Below are 22,275 nucleotides of genomic sequence, written 5' to 3'. Positions count from 1 at the left end.
TGATTGTTGTGTTATATATTAAATTATTTTGACCAAACTTCATCTATCGTTAAAATTGATCCTAAACTTATGTTTTGAGGGCCCATAGACTAATAGACTATTAGGGTATGGCGCCTTTTTCCCATTTCCCTACGTATAAATGAAACCCAAACCAAAGTCACTGAACATTACTCTTGAAGCTACGAATCAGAACCAAATTTACTTCTCTCGTTGGCTTACTGTCGTCCAATTGTTGTGCTTACTATTAGTCCTAGTCGGTACGTTTCTTTCCTTGTTAGTTTGTAATGATCTTTGTTCTGCTTGCCATCTCTGACTTGGAATCATGTGGAAGCTTAAACTAGGGCTATGGTTGATAATTTTGGTGCCAGTTATTGTGGGATTAATGTGTGCCAGTGGTAGATTATCTGGGGTGTTTCCATCGTAACGATTTCATTAGGGTTTTGTGGCTTGTTGGGCAGTTTACTGCACTTTATGCTTCCAAAAAAGCGACCAGCTGAAGGCGTGCTTATAGCAGAAGAAGAAGAGAACGGAAGCGAAACAACTGGTTCTCCCTCCATTAAGAAGCATCGGATCGGTTGCGTTTTGGAATCAACGGCACACGCAATTACCAGCGCTACATCCACCACCATCAATAATTGTAGCGTTGTTGGCAGCAACCGTAGCAGCGGTTTGATTATGGCTCCTGGTGATGCGAATCTGAGTGATATTGATGAGGACCTGCACAGCCGGCAGCTCGCTGTGTATGGCCGTGAGACCATGCGGCGGCTTTTTGCCTCTAATGTTCTAGTCTCGGGCATGCAGGGTCTTGGTGCTGAGATTGGTATGGATGTGATATGATATGACCATTGTTTCTATCTTGTTCGATTTTCCTTTATTTAATTTAATTTAATTTTTTCATTATAATCTAATGTTGACTTATAGTTGTGAATATATTGTTTAAGATGGACTGGTGGTGGATATTTGGGGATGTATGAGCTGACTAGATTCTAAGATCTGAAAAGCTGTAGTTTTTTTTTCTTGGAAAAGCTGTAGTTTGATATTTGAGACTTGCATATAAGTCCCAAATTCCAATACTGTTGGTTTGATTGGTGAATTATCTGAGTTCTATGAGTTTTGATTTTATTTATTTCTTCATTCTTTTATTTATTTATTTTGGAGAATCTATGAAGCGCAGTGCTAAAATTGTGCTTAGATTTTTCAGTTGATATTGTTGTTGTTAACCTTGTTTTCGTACTGTATTCACCTGTCTACATTATGGTCTTTGTAGTGACTATGATGTCATTTGGTACAAGATTTTAATCTCTTTGAGACTTCAAAGTAGATGATGCAACCTACTTTTTTTCATGTGCATGTAACTCTATGTGTCTAAGATTGGCGTATCCAATTCTATTTAAGCCATGATTTGAGTTGGAAAGGATTAATAGAGAGCTATTGCCTTATATTTTATTTCATGCCATCTTTGTGACCATGTAAATGTGTGCATTCTCTTGCTGCAGCTAAAAACCTTATTCTCGCTGGGGTCAAGTCTATAACATTGCATGATGAACAGACAGTTGAATTGTGGGATTTGTCCAGTAATTTCATTTTTTCTGAGAATGATGTTGGCAAGAACAGAGCATTGGCTTCTGTTCAAAAGCTGCAGGAACTCAATAATGCAGTAGTTGTTTCCACCTTAACTACAAAATTGGTAAAAGAAAAGCTTTCTGATTTCCAGGTACATCCATTTTTGATGAATTTCTTGTTAGTAGTCTTATTCCAAAGAAAGACATTTATGTTGTTCTGGATTTTTTGATGATATTCCAGAGAATCTTTTTCTTTTTCAATAAATGGATCACGCCATCTTTATTAGAAAGGATGAGTAACCTCTTGGATAATTCTGCCATTTTCTTAGTGGTTATCTATCAAGGTTACCATAAAGGACAAATAACCTCTAGGTTGATCCCATTATTTGCATACTGGTTGTGATCTAATTTACTACCAAGGCATGTATGGATATGCTGGTAAATATGGATTTCCCCATTATTTGAGATCTATAGTAGATGCAATATAGTGGTTTTATTTATTTCCCCCATTTCCGGGGATGGGGTGATGGTTATTTGATTTTTGAAAAATTGCTATTTGAAATATGAATGGGTGTTTTGAGGATTTGGGAATCAGTATGAGTTATATGCTTTATTGTCATTATTGAGATACTTTCTGTAAATAGTCTAGATTTATAGTGATTGTGTATATAATTAGAAATATGATTATGTGATATAATTGGGATATGATTAGGCTATAATTAGGGAATTAATTTATTTTCTTACCTAGTATATATTCTTGTAAGTAGTATATATACCCCAATTACTTTGAGGGGAATCATCAAGCATTTTTCTCTCAAAACTTCTGCTTCCCTCATTTTTTCATCATCATTTTCATGGTATCAGAGCCAAGAAACTTGGTTCAGCTGTGAGTGGCAGATCTGCCAACTTGCTATGGAGACTTTTTGGAAATCAGTTGGTCTCACCGCCTGGCCCACCTTTCTCGCCGGTTTCCGATCAGCGACCCGGTGAAGTGCCGCCACAGGAAGGCTCCACACATCTCCACGTGCTGCTCAAGCTGTCTGTCTTTGGTATACGCGCCGGCACGTGAACTGTGAACTGTTCTCCGGCAAACTTTTCACGCTAGCGACCCTTCCTCTAGCATCGCCCGACACCGGCGACTCAAGTCCATTAGGTTCGGTCACTTGCGCAGCTCATCTTCACACGTCCCTTGTGAACAGTAGCTTCGAATTTACTGTTCACAGGCACAGATCTTTTTTTTTGTAGAATCAAGCCCCTATTCAGTCTCTTGTTGTTCTAGAATCTCTCTCGACATTTTTGAGAAGCAGAACACCCTCAATATAGGTTCTGAGTCCCTTGAACCTTTCTTTTCAATTACTACTGTAAAGTTGCAAGGAAGTAATAATTATGCTTCTTGGGCTGCATCGGTAGAGTTATGGTTTTTAGGACGGGTATGATGATCATTTAGCAAAAAATGCTACTGAAATCACTGTTATTGATAAACCCAACTGAGTTAAGATTGATGCTCAACTATGTAGTCTTTTATGGCATTCAATAGACCCAAAATTACTTATTTTGTTTTAGTCTTGCAAAACTTATTGTAAGTTTTGGACTAAGGCAAAAAAATTGTACACTAATGATGTACAAAACATTTATAAGGTTGTGTCAGATATAGTTCAATAACAACAGAATCATCAGGATATGGGTAGTTATTTGGGTCAGGTAAAAACTCGGAAAGATGAATTTAATTCTCTTATATCTTTTACTGATGATGTTGATGCGCTAGAAGAACAACTGAGATAAATTCTTTATGGTTTTGGCATTAATTGGGTTGCGATCTGATCTTTGTTATGTGAAAGATTAAATTTTGACTGATTTAGTTATTCCAACTTTAGAAGATGTGTTAGCTAGGCTCTTATGTATTTCTCTTAGTAAGAGTGACGGTATAGACATGGAATCTTTAGTTTTGGCTGTGCCGCAAGGGAATCAAAGACAAGGAGGAAATCGCAAAGGTAAAGGAAAGAAGTTCCATTGCTCCTATTGTGATAAGAATGATCACACATGGGATGCATGTTGGGCATTGCATGGTCAACATCCACAGCCTAATCAACTTGATATTATTGGCAAGTCGGCAGTGCATCTTAACTAATTTAATGAAGAAGGCCCGCTTCTACAACTTACCAATAAATCTCAGGAACTAGATCCAATCACTTTAACTGGAGAAGACTATAAAAAATACTTTCAGTTTCAAACAGCTAAGCAACATCCTTCATCTTCCAGCATTGCTCACTCCGGTAATTCCTTTGCTTGTCTAATTAAGTCTTTACTTGTTGGTTCATGGATTCTAGACTCTGGTTCTTCTGATCACATCTCTGGTAATCACAATTTTTTCTCTACTCTTGTTTCACCTCTCACACCATCTAAAATCACCTTAGCTAATGGTTCACAAACTCAAGTTAAAGGAATAGGAAAAGTACAACTCCTTCCTTCTATTACCTTAACTACTGTCTTGTTCACTCTTAAATGTCTATATAATTTAATCTCCATTAGCAAATTGATCAAAAATCTTAATTGTTCAGTAACCTTTACTGCTGATTTTGTTGTGTAGGATCAGAGTATTGGGAGAATGATTGGAACAGGATCTGAGTCAAGGATTGTACCATTTCTCCACCTCTCCAGTTGCTTTTGTTTCTACCACTTCTGCTGAGCTTATTCATAACCATTTGGAACATCCTAGTCTTCTCAAATTGCAGAAAATCGTCCCTAGTCTTTCTTCTTTGTCTTCTCTAGCATGTGAGTCATGTCAACTTGGGAAACAAACTCGGGTTTCATTTCCCAAGCGAGTCAATAACAGGGCCACTTCAATTTTTAACATTGTTCATTCAGACATTTGGGATCCAAGTCGTGTCAGTACAACTTTGGGATTTTAATATTTTGTTATTTTTAGTGATGATTATTCTCGTTGCACTTGAGCTTTTTTTTATGAAGAATTGCTCTGTGTTATTCTCCATTTTTCAAAAATTTTGTGCTAAAATACATAATCAATTTGGTATTCGCATTAAGGTTTTGCGTAGTGATAATGCACGAGCATATCTTTCCTCTTCTTTATCTCATTTCTTGTCTACTTAGGGTATTGCTCACCAGACTTCTTGTGCCCATATTTCTTAATAAAATGGTGTTGCCAAGCGAAAAAATCGGCATTTAATTGAAACAGTCTGCACCTTACTCATACATCATAATGTTCCGCTGCGTTTTTGGAGCGAGGTAGTCCTTACTGCTTGCTACTTGATCAACCGTATGCTTTCCTCTGTTTTGCAGCATCAGAGTCCTCATTTGGTTCTCTTTCCTAACCAGATCTCCAACTAGTTGTCTCTGCAAGTTTTTGGATGTATATACTTTATTCATGATCATATCCCTAGTAAAGACAAAGTCTAGCCCAAATCAGTTAAATGTGTCTTTCTCGCCTATTTTCGGTTTCAAAAAGGTTACAAATATTATGATTCCATTACTAACAGATATTTTATCTCTGCAGATGTCATCTTTTTTGAAACCTTCCTTTATTTTTCTTCTAGTCCAACGCACAAAACCTTTGTTCCTAAAGTTTTGCCTTTACCTTTACCTTCAACTCTTATCTCTTCTTGGCCTCAAGTTAGTCCATCTCCCACTCCTACACCACCTCTTGAGGTCTACACATGTTGGCCTCATCCATCTGCTAATAACAATGATATTCCTCTCCTTGATGCAGGTACTTCTAGTGACCCATCTCCAGTTCCATTATCACCTACTTCGGTCATGTCTTCAGTAACAATAGCTACTCCTCCTCTTGCTCTTCGAAAAGGTATTCGCTCTTCTCAAAATTCTCATTCCATTTATAATTTTGTGAGTTACTATCATTTGTCTCCTTCCTATTATACTTTTGTTTCCACCGTGTCTGCTGTTTCTATATCCAATACAGTTAGAGAAGCATTGGATCATTCTAGCTAGTGTAATGCAATGGTTGAGGAGATGGCTGCTCTTCATAATAATGGAACTTGGGATCTGGTATCTTTATTACCTGGCAAGTCTATTGTTGGTTGTCGGTGGGTTTACACAGTTAAGATGGGACTGGATGGCAAAATTAATCGCCTTAAAGCTCGCCTTGTAGATAAAGGTTTCATAGATTTTTAGGCTTGATTATGGTGATACTTTCTCTCTAGTAGCCAAAGTAACTTCTGTTCGCCTCCTTATTTCATTGGCTGTAATTAATCACTAGACGTTTTATCAACTGGACATTAAAAATACGTTTTTTTATGGTGAGCTCGCTGAAGAAGTCTATATGGTGCAATCTCCGGGGTTTGTTGCTCAGGGGAAGTTAGGCTTAGTATGTCTTCTTTGACGCTCCTCGTATGGTCTAAAACAGTCTCTAAGAGCATGGTTTGGACGATTCAACACTATAGTTCAACAGTTTAGAATGTCTCGAAGTAATTCTGATTATTTCGTATTTTTTTGTCATATGGCGATGAATACATCTACTTAGTGGTCTATGTTGATGATATTGTTATTACAGGAAATGATCATAATGGAATTTCTCAGCTTAAGTAATATTTGTTTAGTCATTTCCAAACTAAAGACATGGGGAAATTGAAGTATTTCTTGGAGATTGAAGTGGTACAGTTTAAAACATGTATTGTGATTTTTCAACGGAAATATGCTTTGGATATATATTAAGAAACATCCATATTAGACTGTAGACACTTGGACACTCCCATGGATCCAAATGTCAAACCTATTCTTGAATAGGGGGAACCACTTAAAGATCCTGCTAGATACAGAAAATTAGTTGGCAAGCTCAATTATCTCACTATCACGTGACTAGATATTTCCTTTGTTGTAAGTGTGTTTAGTCAATTCCATCAATGCAGAAGCAGAATATTGAGCTATGGCTTTGGCACATGCGAACTCATTTGGTTGAAGTAATTCCTTTAGGAATTGAAATATAATGATACTGGCCAATTCAGGAATTGAAATATAGCGATACTGGCCAAATTAAGCTGATATGTGATAATCTACTTCAGGATATTGTATTATGATCGGAGGGAATCTTATATCCTGGAAAAGTAAAAAATAGGGTGTGGTTGCAAGATTAAATGTAGAAGCAAAATATCGAGCTATGGCTTTGGCACATGCGAACTCATTTGGTTGAAGCAACTCCTTCAGGAATTGAAATATAGCGATACTGGCCAATTCAGGAATTGAAATATAGCGATACTGGCCAAATGAAGCTGATATGTGATAATCAGGTTACCCTCCATATTGCATCAAATTCAGTTTTTCATGAGAGAACGAAGCATATAGAGGTGGATTGCCATTTTATTAGGGAAAAGATTGAGTCGGGATGCATTTCTACTAGCTTTATCAACTCAAATGATCAACTAGTTGATATTTTCACAAAATCTCTTCTGGGTTCACGAATCAAATGTATTTGTAATAAGATTGGAGCATATGATATGTACGCTTCAGCTTGAGGGGAGTGTTGAGATACTTTCTGTAAATAGTCTAGATTTGTAGTGATTGTGTACATAATTAGGGATATGATTATGTGATATGATTGGAATATGATTAGGCTATAATTAGGGAATTAATTTATTTTCTTATCCAATATGTTTTCTTGTAAGTAGTATATATATCCCAATTGGCTTGAGGGGAATCATCAAACATTTTTCTCTCAAAACTTCTGCTTCCCTCTCCTTTTTTCATCATCGTTTTCGGTCATAAATGAGCTAACTATTCATATCAATATGACATTCCATGGTGCATGTTATTTGCAAGTTATGCAATTTTAGTGGATGAAACTAGTACATGAGTTGATCAAATGTTGCAGTTGTGAAGAATGACTATTGAGAGTAAGGGTTATAGATTAAGTAGGTATAAAATGAATTATATGTGCTACAAGTTTAATTCTCACATAAGGAATGGGATCAATGTTTGATTGGGTGGAATGTTGGTGCCAAAATGTAAACAAATCAAGTATTTAGAATCTATCATGTTGTACCTTGAGGCAACTCGGAGGGCGGGTGACTTGGATTTATAAAAAATTGAAGGCCAAAAAAACAAGCTAAAAGGGGTGGAAAGGAAGAAAGATAATAATGGACATATGAATTTCTAGAGGTTCGGCTATCCTAAGTCTATGTCCTTTTCTCAAGGCCTTTCTTATGAGTTCAACTCCACCAATCAATCTCCTTTGGGTGAAGATTAAACCCTTTACAATTCTAGAGTAAACCCTTTGCTCTTTTACAATTCTCTTTCTCACAAGAGGAAATTTTGCTCAATATCACACTTAGTTCAATAAACTTACTCAATAACCTTCTTTTAATCTCAACAAAAAACAATTACATCTCAAAACTAGCTTTGGAAGTTAATTGGTGTAACTCATGTTCTAAAGAGAGGAGCGTATAGAGCTTAGAAAAAAACTATAAAATGCTTGAATAAATAGTTCTTGTAACTTTACTCAGATAAAAATCAATTTCAATTTATAGGTTTAACATAAATATAGTTGTTGGGGTACATTAAGTGCAAAAAATGCTATTCAAGCACTTAAATAGTTGTTATTTGGGTTATAAAAAACTCAGGTTCGGCGGCCAAACATTCATCTTTAGGTGCCAAAGCCTTTGGAGGCAAGAAACTAAACCCTTATAATGCAAAATTTTGGCGTTTTGCCTCTATTCCTATTAACTTCCACCATTTTAGGGGCCAAAAAAGATTCTTCCTTAAATCTTTGAAAAAACATAACTTAAACTACAAAATTTCTTCAATCCATTTGAACTGCTGTAACCTATATTTAAAATCTTCCATTTTATAGAAAAATAATTAAAAAGTACTCCATTTTTAAAATTTTATTTGGGTTTCTCTAAAAGTTATGAAATAAAAACTTAGGTTTTAGGCTTTCAATTTTCATTCTATTTGAATTGTTATAACTTGCATTTTAAAACCTTTTATTTTTTAAATAACTTAGAAAATACTTCATATGCAAAATTTCATTTTGGTCCCAAAAATAGTCTATTTATAAATTTAAGAAGATAAATCATAACTTGAGCTATCACAATTAATTAATTGAAATTTACAGGGGACAAACTAGGAAATTATGTTTGATTCCTTTCTTGAAGTAGCTTCCAATATTTGCATTTTTAATTTTTGAATTTAAAGGAATTCCATTAATTTATATTGGAAATCTACAAGCTCACACAAATACTTCCAAAATCAAGTAGTAGCACACTAATTGCTTATTAGCATCAAAATAAGGATTAAGACATGTAGATCCAGCATATCATCTGGAATAATTCAGTAATAAATGAGGATGTAACCATGTGATCAAATCCTTATGCATGAGATAGAAGAGTGTGATTGGTTTGCTATGTTATTTTTGGGTTCCTAACAATGAAAGGCAAGTTCTACAAAACTGTGGTTAGCCTAGTTATGTTGTAAGGAAGTATTGGACATTTAAGGTACAAGAAGCCCATAAGATGAGTATGGCAAAAGTTGAGATAATAAGATGGATGCTGATACTATGCTAATGAATAAGATTAGGAAATGACCATTTATATTCGGAAGTGCATGTAGCATGTATTATTGATGAAATGAAAGAATCGATTAAGATGGATTGGTCATATCTAATGTAGAGAATGGAGTGTTTCATAATGGAAGTTGGATAAGTTATTGGTGGAAGGAGCCTGAGAGGATAAGACATAAAATGACATGCAGGGAAGTAGTGTTGAAAGATCTATAAATTCTGGATACTGATTTGGAATTGGTTTCAGATGAGCTAAATAGCTCAAAATGATCCATATAGCTAACTCCAACTAATTTGTATTAAGGTTTAGTTGTTTTTGTATGGATGAAGCTTCTTGATAGTGATAACTGTTCCAATTGGCAATTAGTTGGACTTAAATATTCATGAGAAGAAGGGCAGATGTTTGAGAAAAACAACTTTTTAAACTAGTAGCTCTCTCTCTTTCCCCTTTTTCTTTCTTCGCTATGTTAAACAGAAAGGGTTTTGGGATTAAGTTAACAGTCTGAGGTTTTTATATTTATTGCAGGATTCTCAATTCGTATTAATGGATCTCATACTAGTTTCTTTTTGGTAGAATTTTAGCAACAAAATTTATCTTGTCTGGAGTTATTCTTTTAAGGGTGGTTGTTGAATGAGTTTAGGATTGGTGGATTGCTTAAAGAGGTAGATGATGTTTCTCGCCTCTTTTATGCTAAAGGTTCCATTTGATCTTTTGTGATGCCAATGAAGGTCAAATTCTGAATTTGATTTTGAAGTTAAACTTGCCCTTGGCAGTTTACAAGCATATAGTTGGGCGTAGAGTCACGGTTCAGCATCAAAGTTGCAGCAACAATACCAAAGATCAAAAGCTAGAAACTTCACTAACAATTCCATCATCAAAGATTCAAAATCGCACAACTAAAGAGAGAAAAAAGATGGAGAGAAAAAAACTAGAGATTTCATAAATAAAAGATAGAGTACAAAAAAAAAATTCTTCCCTTCTTTTCGGCAACACTGTATAGAAAATACTCACTTTCTCTCTCTCTTTTGCAGCAGTAAGCTCTTCCTTTTTATAGGTAAAGGAGAAGCCTTATAAATCCAACAAGTCCACTGTCATGTATTATAGGAAAAATAAGAGAAATGTTGGCGGGAGTAAATGTAATTAGCTATGGAGGGAAATATAAGGGTAATATGTGTATAGTTTTATAAAGTAGTTAGACAACTGTTGATAGTTTGTTAGTGAGTATCACACTTGTAGAGAGGCAATCAAATTAATGAATACAACTCTCAATCTCTATTCCTCTCTATTTTCTCTATTTCTGACTTTTCTTTCCAAATTCTTCTTCTCTCCCTCTTGATTCCCTTCTCTTGTATTGTTTGACAATCTGCTATAGTACAATTGGTATTAGAGTTGTGTTATGAAGCTGGTTTTGTTGCCAATTTTTTTTTTCTCCAGTAGTGTTGCAATATGACTAGGTCAGTGGTGATAAGTGCCGATTTTGTGAGATTGAATGGGTTTGAGGAACAATTGAGAATTATGCAGGAAGAGTCTAGAAGAAATCTGGAGTTAATGAGGGAGGAGATTAAACAGTGTTGTTGAGACTAAGAACTCCATTATGGAGGAATTTTGATCCCTTCTCACTTGGATAATGAATGATAAAAGGAAAAGAAGTGGCTAATGAAGATAGTATAGGCAACAGTACCAACTTGGGTGTCGGAGGTTAGGGTATTCTACCCATACCAAGGGAGATGGGGAACCAGAAACAGGGATCAAGTTCTGGTACTGAAACACAACATAAGCAATGTTTGGATCTCTAGGTATGGAGAAATATCTCCCTAAAATTGAACTAATTACTTTTGATCTCAAAGAGTCTAGAGTATGGTAAGGAAATGTGTTGAGAATTTTGAAGTTTACAAGGTCCCTAATGAAGAGAAGGTAGGGATTGCTAGTCTGTTTTTAGTTGATAGAGCTGATGCTTGGTATCATAATGGATTAAAGGTAGGTGTCCTCATTCTTGGGATGATTTTGAGAGTGAATTGTGTGTGAGGTTTGGGGGTGTTGGAAGACATTGTGGAAGAATTTATGAAGATGAGGCAAGAGGGTACTGTGGAGTACCGATACAAATTTGAGGATTTAAGAATTAGGATGGAAAGTGTTATGTCTCATTTAAGGAAGACTATTTACTTTGTGGATGCATTGGTGGATTGAGGGATGTGATAAGGCCTATGGTTCGAATGTTAAAACCTGTAGATCTCTCTCATGCCTTTTGATATTGCTAGATTCCAAGAGCAACTCTTAGGTTATGCCAAGACAACCGCCTATTTCCAAGAATCAGCCCAATCCTATTCCAAACCAAACACCTACACCAAACTTCATATTAATACAAGCCCAACCAAACACATACAAGTTATCCTTATCCACCTAAACCGCCCAATCAAGAAACTGGAACCAGTTCCAAACCAAGTACTACTGCCACCAAAAGTTAACCAAATAATAGCCAAACTTCAATAAAAAACAAACCCAATGTTATGCAACTGCAAGGGGGAATAAGGCATCCTAGACCATGCTATAAATGTGAGGGAAAATATTTCCCTGGGCATCAATGCAAATAAAGATCCTTAATGGCTTTACAAGGGGAAAATTAGGAAGTAGAGGTGGATGAAGAGTGGCATGAGGTGTTAGAAGGGGAGGATGGTATAGAGAAGCAAGAAGAGATGACTATTTTCTTAAATGCATTGGAGGAAAATGAAAGGGGAGCAACTATAAGAGTTCTTGGGCAATACAACAATAGGCAGCTCATAATATTGATAGAGAATGGGAGTACTACAGTATCATGGATGCCAGGGTAGAGGTCCCTGAGATAGCTGTAATAGTGGTTGATGGTATGAAAAAGACCAACACTCACATGTGCCGAGGATTCTCTTGGTGGGTTCAACATCTCAAGTTTACCTTTGATCTCAAGGTGGTGGATATGGCAACTTTGTCATTATATTAGGAGTGAATTGGATGAAGTTATCCAATCCTTTTTTATTTCTATCACTTAACAGTGTGCTTTAGGAGGGAAGGGAAACCTAAGACATTACAGGGTCTAGAGAGCTTTAGCTTCTACCTCCAAACTGCTCCCTTGCAATAATTCTGAGCAGATTTCCGGTCTCCACTGTTTTGTATTGTTGTTCCACAGGAGGAGAACCAGGCAAGTCTTGTTACAAACCCAAGTATTCATCTTAAAGAGCTGCACTTATTGTTAGTTAAATACCAAAATGTATTTTAAAGACCTACTTCCTTAACCCCCATTTAGAAACTATAACCACTCTATTCCTTTGCTACCAAACTCCTAACCCTTCTGCATAAGACCTTATAGATGCCCCACATTTTCAGAAAAATGAGATTGAGTAGTCACTGAAATTCTGGATAATTCCATAATTCAGCTTAGTACCACTCCTTTTTCCTCACCAGTTTTATTTATCATGGAGGTTTTGTGTGGATTACAAAAAGCTTAATAGCCTCACTATTAAAAAGAAATTTCTAATCCCTATCATAGGTGATTTGTTAGATGAATTACATGGAGCTAAAATCTTTTCAACAAAATAGATCTTGAGGCAGGTTATTATCAAATTATGGTGGATCAAAAGACAACCTTCAGAACTCACCATGGTACTTGGAATTTAAGGTGATGCCTTTTGGGCTCACTAATGCCCCTGCCACCTTCCAAGCTCTTATGAACTATATTTTCATCCCTACCTTAGGAAATTTGTCCTAGTATTTTTTTTGTTGACATACTGGTTTATAGTCTAAGTTGGGAAGAACATTTGCAACACTTTAACTATTGTGTTTTAAGTACTCTAGCAACAACAATTATTTGCTAATAGAAAGAAGTGTTATTTGGCAAAACAATTGATCACTTGGGTCATATTATCTCGAAGGATAGATGGCCATTGATCCAACAAAGATAAATGTGATGTGCACTTGGCTTGTACCAAAATCTATTAAGGAGCTGGGACGTTTTTCAGGGCTGACTAGATCTTACAAAAATTTGTGCACCACTATGGTCTTATAGCAGACTTTGAATTGACTTATTAAGGAAGAATGCTTTTCAGTGGGGTGAAGAAGCGCAATGCGGCTTTGAAGCTTTGAGGTAGGCTATGACCAGAACACCTGTTTTAGCACTATCTGATTTCACTCAACCTTTTATCATGGAAATTGATGCAAGCAATGCTATTAGGGGAGGTCACAACTCCTATTTGGGAGGTCATTCAGGTGTTCATGCAACCTATTTGAGGCTCAAGAGGCACTTTTATTAACTTAGTTTGTTTAAGGTAGTCCTGGAATTGGTAAAAAATTGTGGATGCAAATCAGAGCATTGTGCTAGCCCTGGTCTTTTGCAGACTTTGCTAGCTCATTCTCAAGCTTGGCATCACATAACTATGGACTTGATAGAGCAATTGCCTAAATCTGGTGGGAAAGACACTATACTGGTTGTGATTTGTGAGTTTTCCAGACATGCTAACTTCATTTCTATGTCTTGCCCATTCTCAGCTACTGATGTTGCTAAGGTGTTCTTGGATGTTGTAGTAAAATTACATGGCGTACTCCTGTCCATAGTCATTGGTAGAGGAAAAAATTTTTACCGGCCTATTTGAAAGAGTTGTTTAAACTATTGGGAACTTCTATGTGTTTCAGTTTAGCATACCATCACTCCATCAATCAAAAAGGCTTAACCAATGTATAGAAGGTATTTAAGGAGTATGACTTTCAATGCTCCCACTAAATGGAGCAATTGGCTGTCTTTGACTGAATGGTGGTACAATAAATACCTCCACAGTACCATTGGTATATCATCTTTTGAAGCATTATACGGGTATCCACTAGCACCATGGAGGCTATGATTATAACACTTGTTTTAGCACAACCTAATTTCACTCGGCCTTTTATTGTGGAGACTGAACCAAGCAATGTTGTTAGGGGAGGCCATGACTCCTATTTGGGAGGTCATTTGGGCGTTCATGCTACCTATTTGAGGTGCAAGAGGCACTTTTATTGACCTTATTTGTTTAAGGAATGCAAATCAGAGCATTGAGCTAGCCCTGGTCTTTTGCAGCCTTTGCTAGCTCATTCTCAAGCTTGGCAGTACATCATGTCGCCCTATTGATCCAAAGGAGTCCAAACCATTTAGAGTGTGTTCTAGAAGGCTTAAAGGGAGTAACAGAATGATGACTCATTAGGAATCTTTGGGGAGAGGATAACTAATCCTAGGGAGAGAGAATTGTTTATAAATAAAGGATTTGAGAATGAGAAGGGCATGTCATTGATAGTCTTTTCTTGTAAACTCTAGTAAGAGTGGCTAGTTATTTGTAATCAGCCTGTTCTTGATTAACTACAGCCATTAATATAAGAAATTGTTCTCCTTTGTTTATTTTCCTATATCCTTGATCTACTAACAATTGTCTCTCCCTAGGGGTTGTGTGCTCCAAAGATTTCTGCTGAGTCATCATTTAGGATATAGGGGTTGTGTGCTCCATAAGGGTCTTGGGCACTCTTTCCCATTGAGCTAGCTTTTGGGTTGAATTAGATCTAATCCAAATTTAACATGATATCAGAGTACTCGTTCAATGTTGGGCCTCCTTAAGTATTTCACACTCCAGTTTATTCTTGGGCCCCAGTCAATGTTGGGCCTCCCTTAATTATTTCACACTCTAGTTTATTCTTAGGTGTGAGGGTGTGTGTGTTGAATTTCATATCGGTTTGGGATATGGGTCCGTGCAACCCAAAAATATGCAGCAAAAAAATAAAAGATCTCTACTTCTCCTTTCAGGATCCGAGTGCTTCTTTTAATTTGAAAGGAAGGAAAAAGAAACTAACCTTTAGTTTTCAAAAATCCTAGCAGGATTATAACTTTACGGTTTTTTTTTTTTTATGAAAAGAAATTGTTCCGGATTGATGGTGTTGCTTCTGAAATGAACACCCTCAATGGTATCCACGCGAATGTTTCCGTTTGGAGTGCTAGCTCTTTGAACGGATGGATTAGCTATGTGCTCTAAATCCATATCACAAAAAACGATTACAAAAATCCTTCTCACACTTTTGTAAATCTCTCAAAGAAGGTGTTTATTGTTTACTTGTTTTCTCTCAATCTTTTCGTTTTCACACTCTTCTTTTCGTAAAAGAGTTGTGATCATTGTAATAGGCACAGAATCACAGATACCAATATATCTGTGCGATAAGTACTTTTTAAAAGAAAACGAAAAGATTTTTTTATCTGTAACCATTACAGATAAGCTGCAGATCTTTTAAAATATTATTATTTTATAATAATTACAAATAATTAATATTAATAATAATAATATCTTTATTAATAATATTATTAATTATACTAACGGGCTCTTAGTCTATTAATATGACATAGTACATCAATGATGTTTTTTTGTGTGTGACCCAATAGGCTCATATTAATTGACAATAGGCCCAGTCCAACAAGGCCCATAAATCATAAGCGGCCTCTTGCAATACATTATGACTATCTAATTAATGTGAGGATTGATAGTCTGATAAAGCTTAATAAACAGAACATGTATTAATCTTTTGTCACACGATATCTAGTTTGAACATAAGTCATGGTCAATATCAAACTTATAATGTTCAAACTTATGATTTCTCGATTTCTAAGTAGACTGATAAAACCAAATGATATTGATCACATTATCAATTTATTTGAGTACGGCCATGTATTTCTCAGTCTCATTTATTGAGGGGCCCAGAAGATATCTCTCTCAAAGAGAGGGACAAATTCTATCTTAATTGTTCAAAATCCTCTACATAATACTCAATCATAACCTTTATGATTATCTGATTAAAGACAATGTTTGGTTATGTCAAAACATAACAGTTCTTATGTTGGAAACTATGACAATCTCAAATCAAAGGATTAAAACATAACTATCTTGAGATTCACTTATGACAATAACTTATGTAGTGATTTCAATGTGGGTCTATTCAATACTTTGTTCTCTAACAAGTATCTATAAATATTGATTTATATCAACATACACATAATCATCTCATGATTATCAATCAATAATCATACTAGCCTTATTTTATTATTATCATTATAATAATAGGTAACCAGGGATTGTTAATCATTATTATGTAACATGCAAACAAATAATAATGATAATAAAATCTCTTTTATTAATAAACAAAATGACATATAAAAGGTCCAAGATAATGGCTTAGGGCAATCACACTAACAAACCATTCAAGAAATATTTTTCCATTGTAAGCTATTTGTAGACAAATTTATAAAAAATTCCCTCCTTTCCACATTTGGGCTTATGATGTTGGGTGCAAAGGCACTTTGCGATTGGATAAGTTTAGGTGAAGGGCTTTTCTCTCCTTTGTTTTCTTTTTCTTATTTGAGAATCGGGTGCAAATGCAATCCCTTAAAATACTTGCTTCTTTATTATAATAGGGTGAGAACCTTATGATGATTAGTGCATGGTATGTTTTTGTTAGACTTGTGTACAAAATTTAAAGGTAAAAGCTCTGATACTCCAACCCTGCATATGCTGTATCAGTTTTGGCACAACACTTCATGGAATAATGGGACGTGTGTTCAACACATATTCATGCACTCACTTGAGTGACATATTCATGCATAGTTAATAGAGTACTTTTTTTTCTCTTAAGATGAAGAACATCACTTGAGTGACATATTTATGCACTTACTTGAGTGGCATATTCATGCATAGTTAATAGAGTATTTTTGTTCTCTTAAGATGAAGAGCATATATTTGGATAGAAATAGTTATTTGATTGTATTTTGGATGATGTATTTGGTTGTATTTGATAATCTATTTAGACTATAATTATTACGATATAATTTTATAATTTTTTTATTCTAGTTTATTTTATATAACATAAAGTGTCCAAATACCCTGTGTCTAAACTTAGATCCATAATGGAAAGTTGACAAGTTAGAGATAGGGATATGCACTCATTTTTAACACTTGTATCCAAGTCTAAATAACATAGGGTGAAACTTTGTTAGTAATGGGAGTCCTTGTTTTGGAACAAGGCCAATACAACCATGGGATGCCATTCCCTTGGTCTTTGTTGATCACATGGAGAGAACATAATATGACTACATTTGAAAGGAAATGTTTTTAAGATAAAAAAAAATTGCTATTCAGTGCCCATTTCTGAATTGAAAACTTTTTCATTTTTTTTTCTTGTATATTTTATGAATAATTTTAGTTTTTTATTTATTTTAGAACTCGAACTAAAGACCTTATAGCCCTAGAGACAACTCTAGTACAACTAAGCTAAAGCACATTGGTTATAGAAAGTTCTATTTTTAGTTTGCTAACTTGTGTGCTTCAGTCCACCCAATGGACATGGATGTGTCCCTTTTTACACCTTTTGTTGATGAATATTCCTTTTTCTTTGTAATTTTTTTTTTCCTCTTGAAACAAAAACACTATAGATATATAGCTAGGGATTTTAGTTTTCTCATGTTGTTCATCAATTTAACAATCTAATGTGGCATTATTGGTCAAGCGATTCCAGAATGCAATTTCTGAGAAGTTGGAACTTGGGTAATTTTATGCAGATAATAGCTGCAACTTCTAGAAAAATATTTGTGGCTCGGTTTTAGATAATGACTGTCACATAATGTTATGGTCAGTATTACAGGTTCTTAAGCCCCCATTACTCTTATCCCCATTATTTATGGAAAAAAAAGAAAATCTACAATTGCTGTTATGCATGTTACTTGGTGGTAACGACTGTCCTCTACATTTTAACAGTAAAAGTCAGTTACTAATGCTGCCTTTCTCTTATATTTTTCTGGACAGATGGGGGCATCAACATATGGCTCTTATGCCTTTTACCTTTAATTAATAGCTATTCCCTCTTGTTCAGGGCTATAGGACACTTGTATCTGAAACTACTAATTTTGGATAACCACTTTCAGATCGTAGAGCTAATCTGATGGCTGCTAAGAAAAGTTCAACAGCATAGTTGTGAAAGGTCCACCTCAGGCCCAAGGCGGAGGAGGCTGAGTCCTGCGCCTTGCACCAGCTGAGGTGGGCGACTTCAATGAGGCGCACCCAGGCTTAAGGTGCGCCTCAGCCAAGCAAGGCACAACCTGTTCAAAGATGGCTGTTTTTTCCCACCCAGATTGCAGATGCAGCCACTCACAGGGGGTCTTGTGCCTAGGCTCGAAGATGCCCTAGCGCCTTAGTGCACCTTGAGTCTTTAATAACTATGTTCAACAGTTTCTTGTCTGACTGAACAGTTGGAGTAGAATTAAGTTAGTTTGAGCCCCAAGATTGTGGGTTTTATCCCAAAATGGTAAATAAGTATCAGTGTAATTATATTATACAAATTACTATATTTTGGGGGAATGAGAATTGCATGATTAGTTTATTTGTATTATTTTTAAAGGTTTTTTTTTGTGTATTTGCTAATGCAGTTTCTCTCTTGTGGATGTTCTTTATGCAATGGTTTTTGCTTATTTTTATTTTGCATATATCTTTTTTTTTTCCATTGGTGCAGGCTGTTGTTTTTACCGATGTCAACCTTGAGAAAGCCATCGAGTTTAATGACTATTGCCACAGTCATCAGCCTCCTATCTCTTTTATTAAGGCTGAGGTTAGAGGTCTTTTTGGTTCTGTGTTTTGTGACTTCGGACCTGAATTCACCGTTTTTGATGTTGATGGAGAGGATCCACACACGGGTATCATTGCATCCATAAGCAATGACAACCCCGCTTTAGTGTCATGTGTGGATGACGAGAGACTGGAGTTTCAGGATGGGGATCTTGTTGTATTTTCTGAAGTTCATGGAATGACAGAGCTAAATGATGGAAAACCAAGGAAGATTATAAATGCTAGGCCATATTCGTTCACTCTTGATGAGGATGCCACAAACTTTGCTACCTATGAGAAAGGTGGTATTGTAACACAGGTGAAACAACCAAAGGTGTTGAACTTTAAGCCATTGCGGGAAGCACTTAAAGATCCTGGTGACTTCCTTCTTAGTGATTTTTCCAAGTTTGATCGCCCGCCTCTCCTACACCTAGCATTTCAAGCACTGGATAAGTTTTTGTCAGAATTAGGTCGCTTCCCTGTTGCTGGTTCAGAAGAGGATGCACAGAAGCTTATATCTTTTGCTGCTATCATCAATGATAGCTCGGGAGATGGAAGAGTGGAAGACATCGATCCAAAACTTGTGCGATTGTTTGCCTTTGGTGCCAGGGCTGTACTGAATCCCATGGCTGCTATGTTTGGTGGTATTGTGGGACAAGAGATTGTCAAAGCATGCTCTGGAAAATTTCACCCTCTATTTCAGGTGGTTTTTCTTTTTCCACTTATTCCCTTTCCCTCTCTACCCCTCTGTTCCCCTCTCTCTCCCCCCCCCCCCCTCATTCTTTCTTACTGTTTTTTATTTTTGCTGTCATGGGTAATGCCTTTGATTTGCCTTCATGTTTCTCTCCTTACCAGTGCTGAAGTTGGCCTTCATTTTTATTTTTAATTGCTTGATTGGTAATTGAACTCTCTCGCTCTCTCTCCTGTCACAGTTTTTCTATTTTGACTCGGTGGAGTCACTTCCTACAGAGAATTTGGATGCTAGTGACTTTCAACCGATAAATGGTCGTTATGATGCGCAAATTTCAGTTTTTGGATCTAAGCTCCAGAAGAAATTAGAGGATGCCAATGTTTTTATTGTTGGATCTGGTGCATTAGGTTGTGAATTCTTGAAAAATGTAGCATTAATGGGTGTTTCATGTGGTAAGGAAGGGAAGCTGACAATAACTGATGATGATGTGATAGAGAAAAGTAACTTAAGCAGACAGTTCCTCTTCCGTGATTGGAACATTGGGCAGGCCAAATCCACAGTTGCTGCAGCTGCTGCTGCTTCAATAAATCCAAATCTCAACATTGAAGCATTGCAAAATCGTGTGGGTCCTGAAACTGAGAATGTCTTTGATGATGCATTCTGGGAGAATTTAACCGTTGTTATAAATGCTTTGGACAATGTCAATGCAAGACTATATGTTGATCAGAGATGCTTATACTTCCAGAAGCCACTTCTCGAGTCCGGAACCCTGGGTGCCAAATGCAACACCCAGATGGTCATTCCTCACCTGACCGAAAACTATGGTGCCTCTAGAGACCCACCTGAGAAGCAAGCCCCCATGTGCACAGTCCATTCATTCCCACACAATATTGACCACTGCTTGACATGGGCTCGATCCGAATTTGAAGGTTTGCTTGAGAAAACTCCAGCAGAAGTTAATGCCTATCTATCAAATCCTGTCGAATATACAACTGCTATGACTAATGCCGCGGATGCTCAGGCAAGGGATACCTTGGAACGTGTCCTTGAGTGTTTTGACAAGGAAAAGTGTGAGACATTCCAGGATTGCATTACATGGGCTCGATTGAAGTATATCTCCAATTTAAACTTACATTAAGAAAAATGATTGTTGATATTTTTTTCTGTAGTTGCTGACACTATGCTGCTAGTGTCTCAGGTTTGAAGATTATTTTGCTAATCGTGTGAAGCAGTTGATTTTTACATTTCCTGAAGATGCTGCAACCAGTACTGGGGCTCCGTTCTGGTCTGCGCCAAAGCGGTTTCCTCATCCACTTGAGTTCTCAGCTTCTGATCCTGGTCACCTCCACTTTATCATGTCAGCATCCATACTTCGAGCAGAGACTTTTGGCATCCCACTTCCTGACTGGGTCAAGAATCCTAAGATGCTGGCCGAGGCAGTTGAGAAGGTTATAGTACCAGAATTTCAACCAAAGAAGAACGTGAAAATTGTGACAGATGAGAAGGCTACTAGTCTTGCCGCTGCATCTGCAGATGATGTAGTAATTATCAATGAATTAATCATGAGATTAGAGCAGTGTAGGAAGAATTTGCCACGAGGATTCCGGATGAAGCCAATTCAGTTTGAGAAGGTCCACTCTTGGCAACTTAACATATTTACTGTTCAGTTCTATTACCCTATCAAAGTGTTGATTGCTACATCTCTGATGGTCATCACTGTTGATCATGGAATGTATGAAATGGTCAGAGTTGTTAAAATTATCCTGTTAGAAATGACCAGAAAACACTTTGTGGACCAAAATGCTGTTTTACATTTGTTTTCCTTAATCTCTGTCCTATTTTCATTCAATCCTTTTTTTGTTGGCACGGCAACTCACGTACTATGATTCTACAGGATGATGATACCAACTTCCATATGGATCTGATAGCCGCGCTTGCCAACATGAGAGCAAGAAATTACAGCATTCCTGAGGTCGACAAGCTGAAAGCCAAGTTTATTGCCGGAAGGATCATTCCTGCTATTGCAACCTCGACAGCAATGGCAACTGGTCTTGTGTGCTTGGAGCTTTACAAGGTTCTAGATGGGAGGCACAAACTGGAGGACTATCGCAATACATTTGCCAATCTAGCACTACCTTTGTTCTCCATGGCTGAGCCGGTCCCACCTAAGGTTATTAAGCATCGTGACATGAAATGGACTGTTTGGGACAGGTGGATCATAAAAAACAATCCAACTTTGAGGGAACTCCTTCAGTGGCTCAAGGACAAGGGGTTGAATGCTTATAGCATATCATGTGGGAGTTGCCTGCTCTACAATAGCTTGTTCCCTAAGCACAGAGAGAGAATGGACAGGAAGGTTGTGGATTTGGTTAGGGAAGTGGCAAAAGTAGAATTGCCTCCGTACCGTTCTCATTTCGATGTTGTTGTGGCATGTGAAGATGATGAGGACAATGACATTGACATTCCTACAGTATCCATATACTACCGTTAAGTTGTGTTTTCCCATTTGCATGCTCGCTTGGGGCTGTGATTTTTAGGATGACAACTCGTTTTGATCTGATAATAGTCTTTCCTCAATGCTGTATCTGAGAGTACACAAGATTCTATATTTCCCTTTGTGGAATTAAATGGAGACTGTCGCGGACCATGTATACCTTTGTATTAATTTTATGATCCAAAGGTTGACTATTTTCTTCTAATTGATACATTCATCAAAATTCATTTTTAATTTAAAATAAATTTAGTTTTAATGATCGTTCCAAATACAAGATGATATAGTCTTGTATGATAGGGACAAAATCAAAGAGCTTTTAAAACTTGTATACAGTCCATTATAGGAGTGATTTTACTTCTAAATACTTTGAGGTGTTGTG

General features: G+C 36.6%; 1 protein-coding gene across 1 annotated transcript; it reads left to right on the top strand.

Annotated features, from left to right (window-relative positions):
* The first annotated feature begins 307 nt into the window (after window positions 1-307).
* On the top strand, window positions 308-22,101 carry LOC110609169 (ubiquitin-activating enzyme E1 1). Its single transcript, XM_021748554.2, is given in 7 exon segments — window positions 308-407; window positions 410-820; window positions 1,497-1,714; window positions 18,620-19,414; window positions 19,644-20,512; window positions 20,601-21,033; window positions 21,297-22,101. Coding segments are annotated over 7 exon segments (3,408 nt in total). The 5' UTR covers window positions 308-322; the 3' UTR covers window positions 21,894-22,101.
* Window positions 22,102-22,275: the final 174 nt, after the last annotated feature.

This window comes from Manihot esculenta, chromosome 2, assembly GCF_001659605.2.
Source record: "Manihot esculenta cultivar AM560-2 chromosome 2, M.esculenta_v8, whole genome shotgun sequence".
NCBI classification, from domain to species: domain Eukaryota; kingdom Viridiplantae; phylum Streptophyta; class Magnoliopsida; order Malpighiales; family Euphorbiaceae; genus Manihot; species Manihot esculenta.
This window is presented reverse-complemented; position numbering and strand designations above follow the sequence as displayed.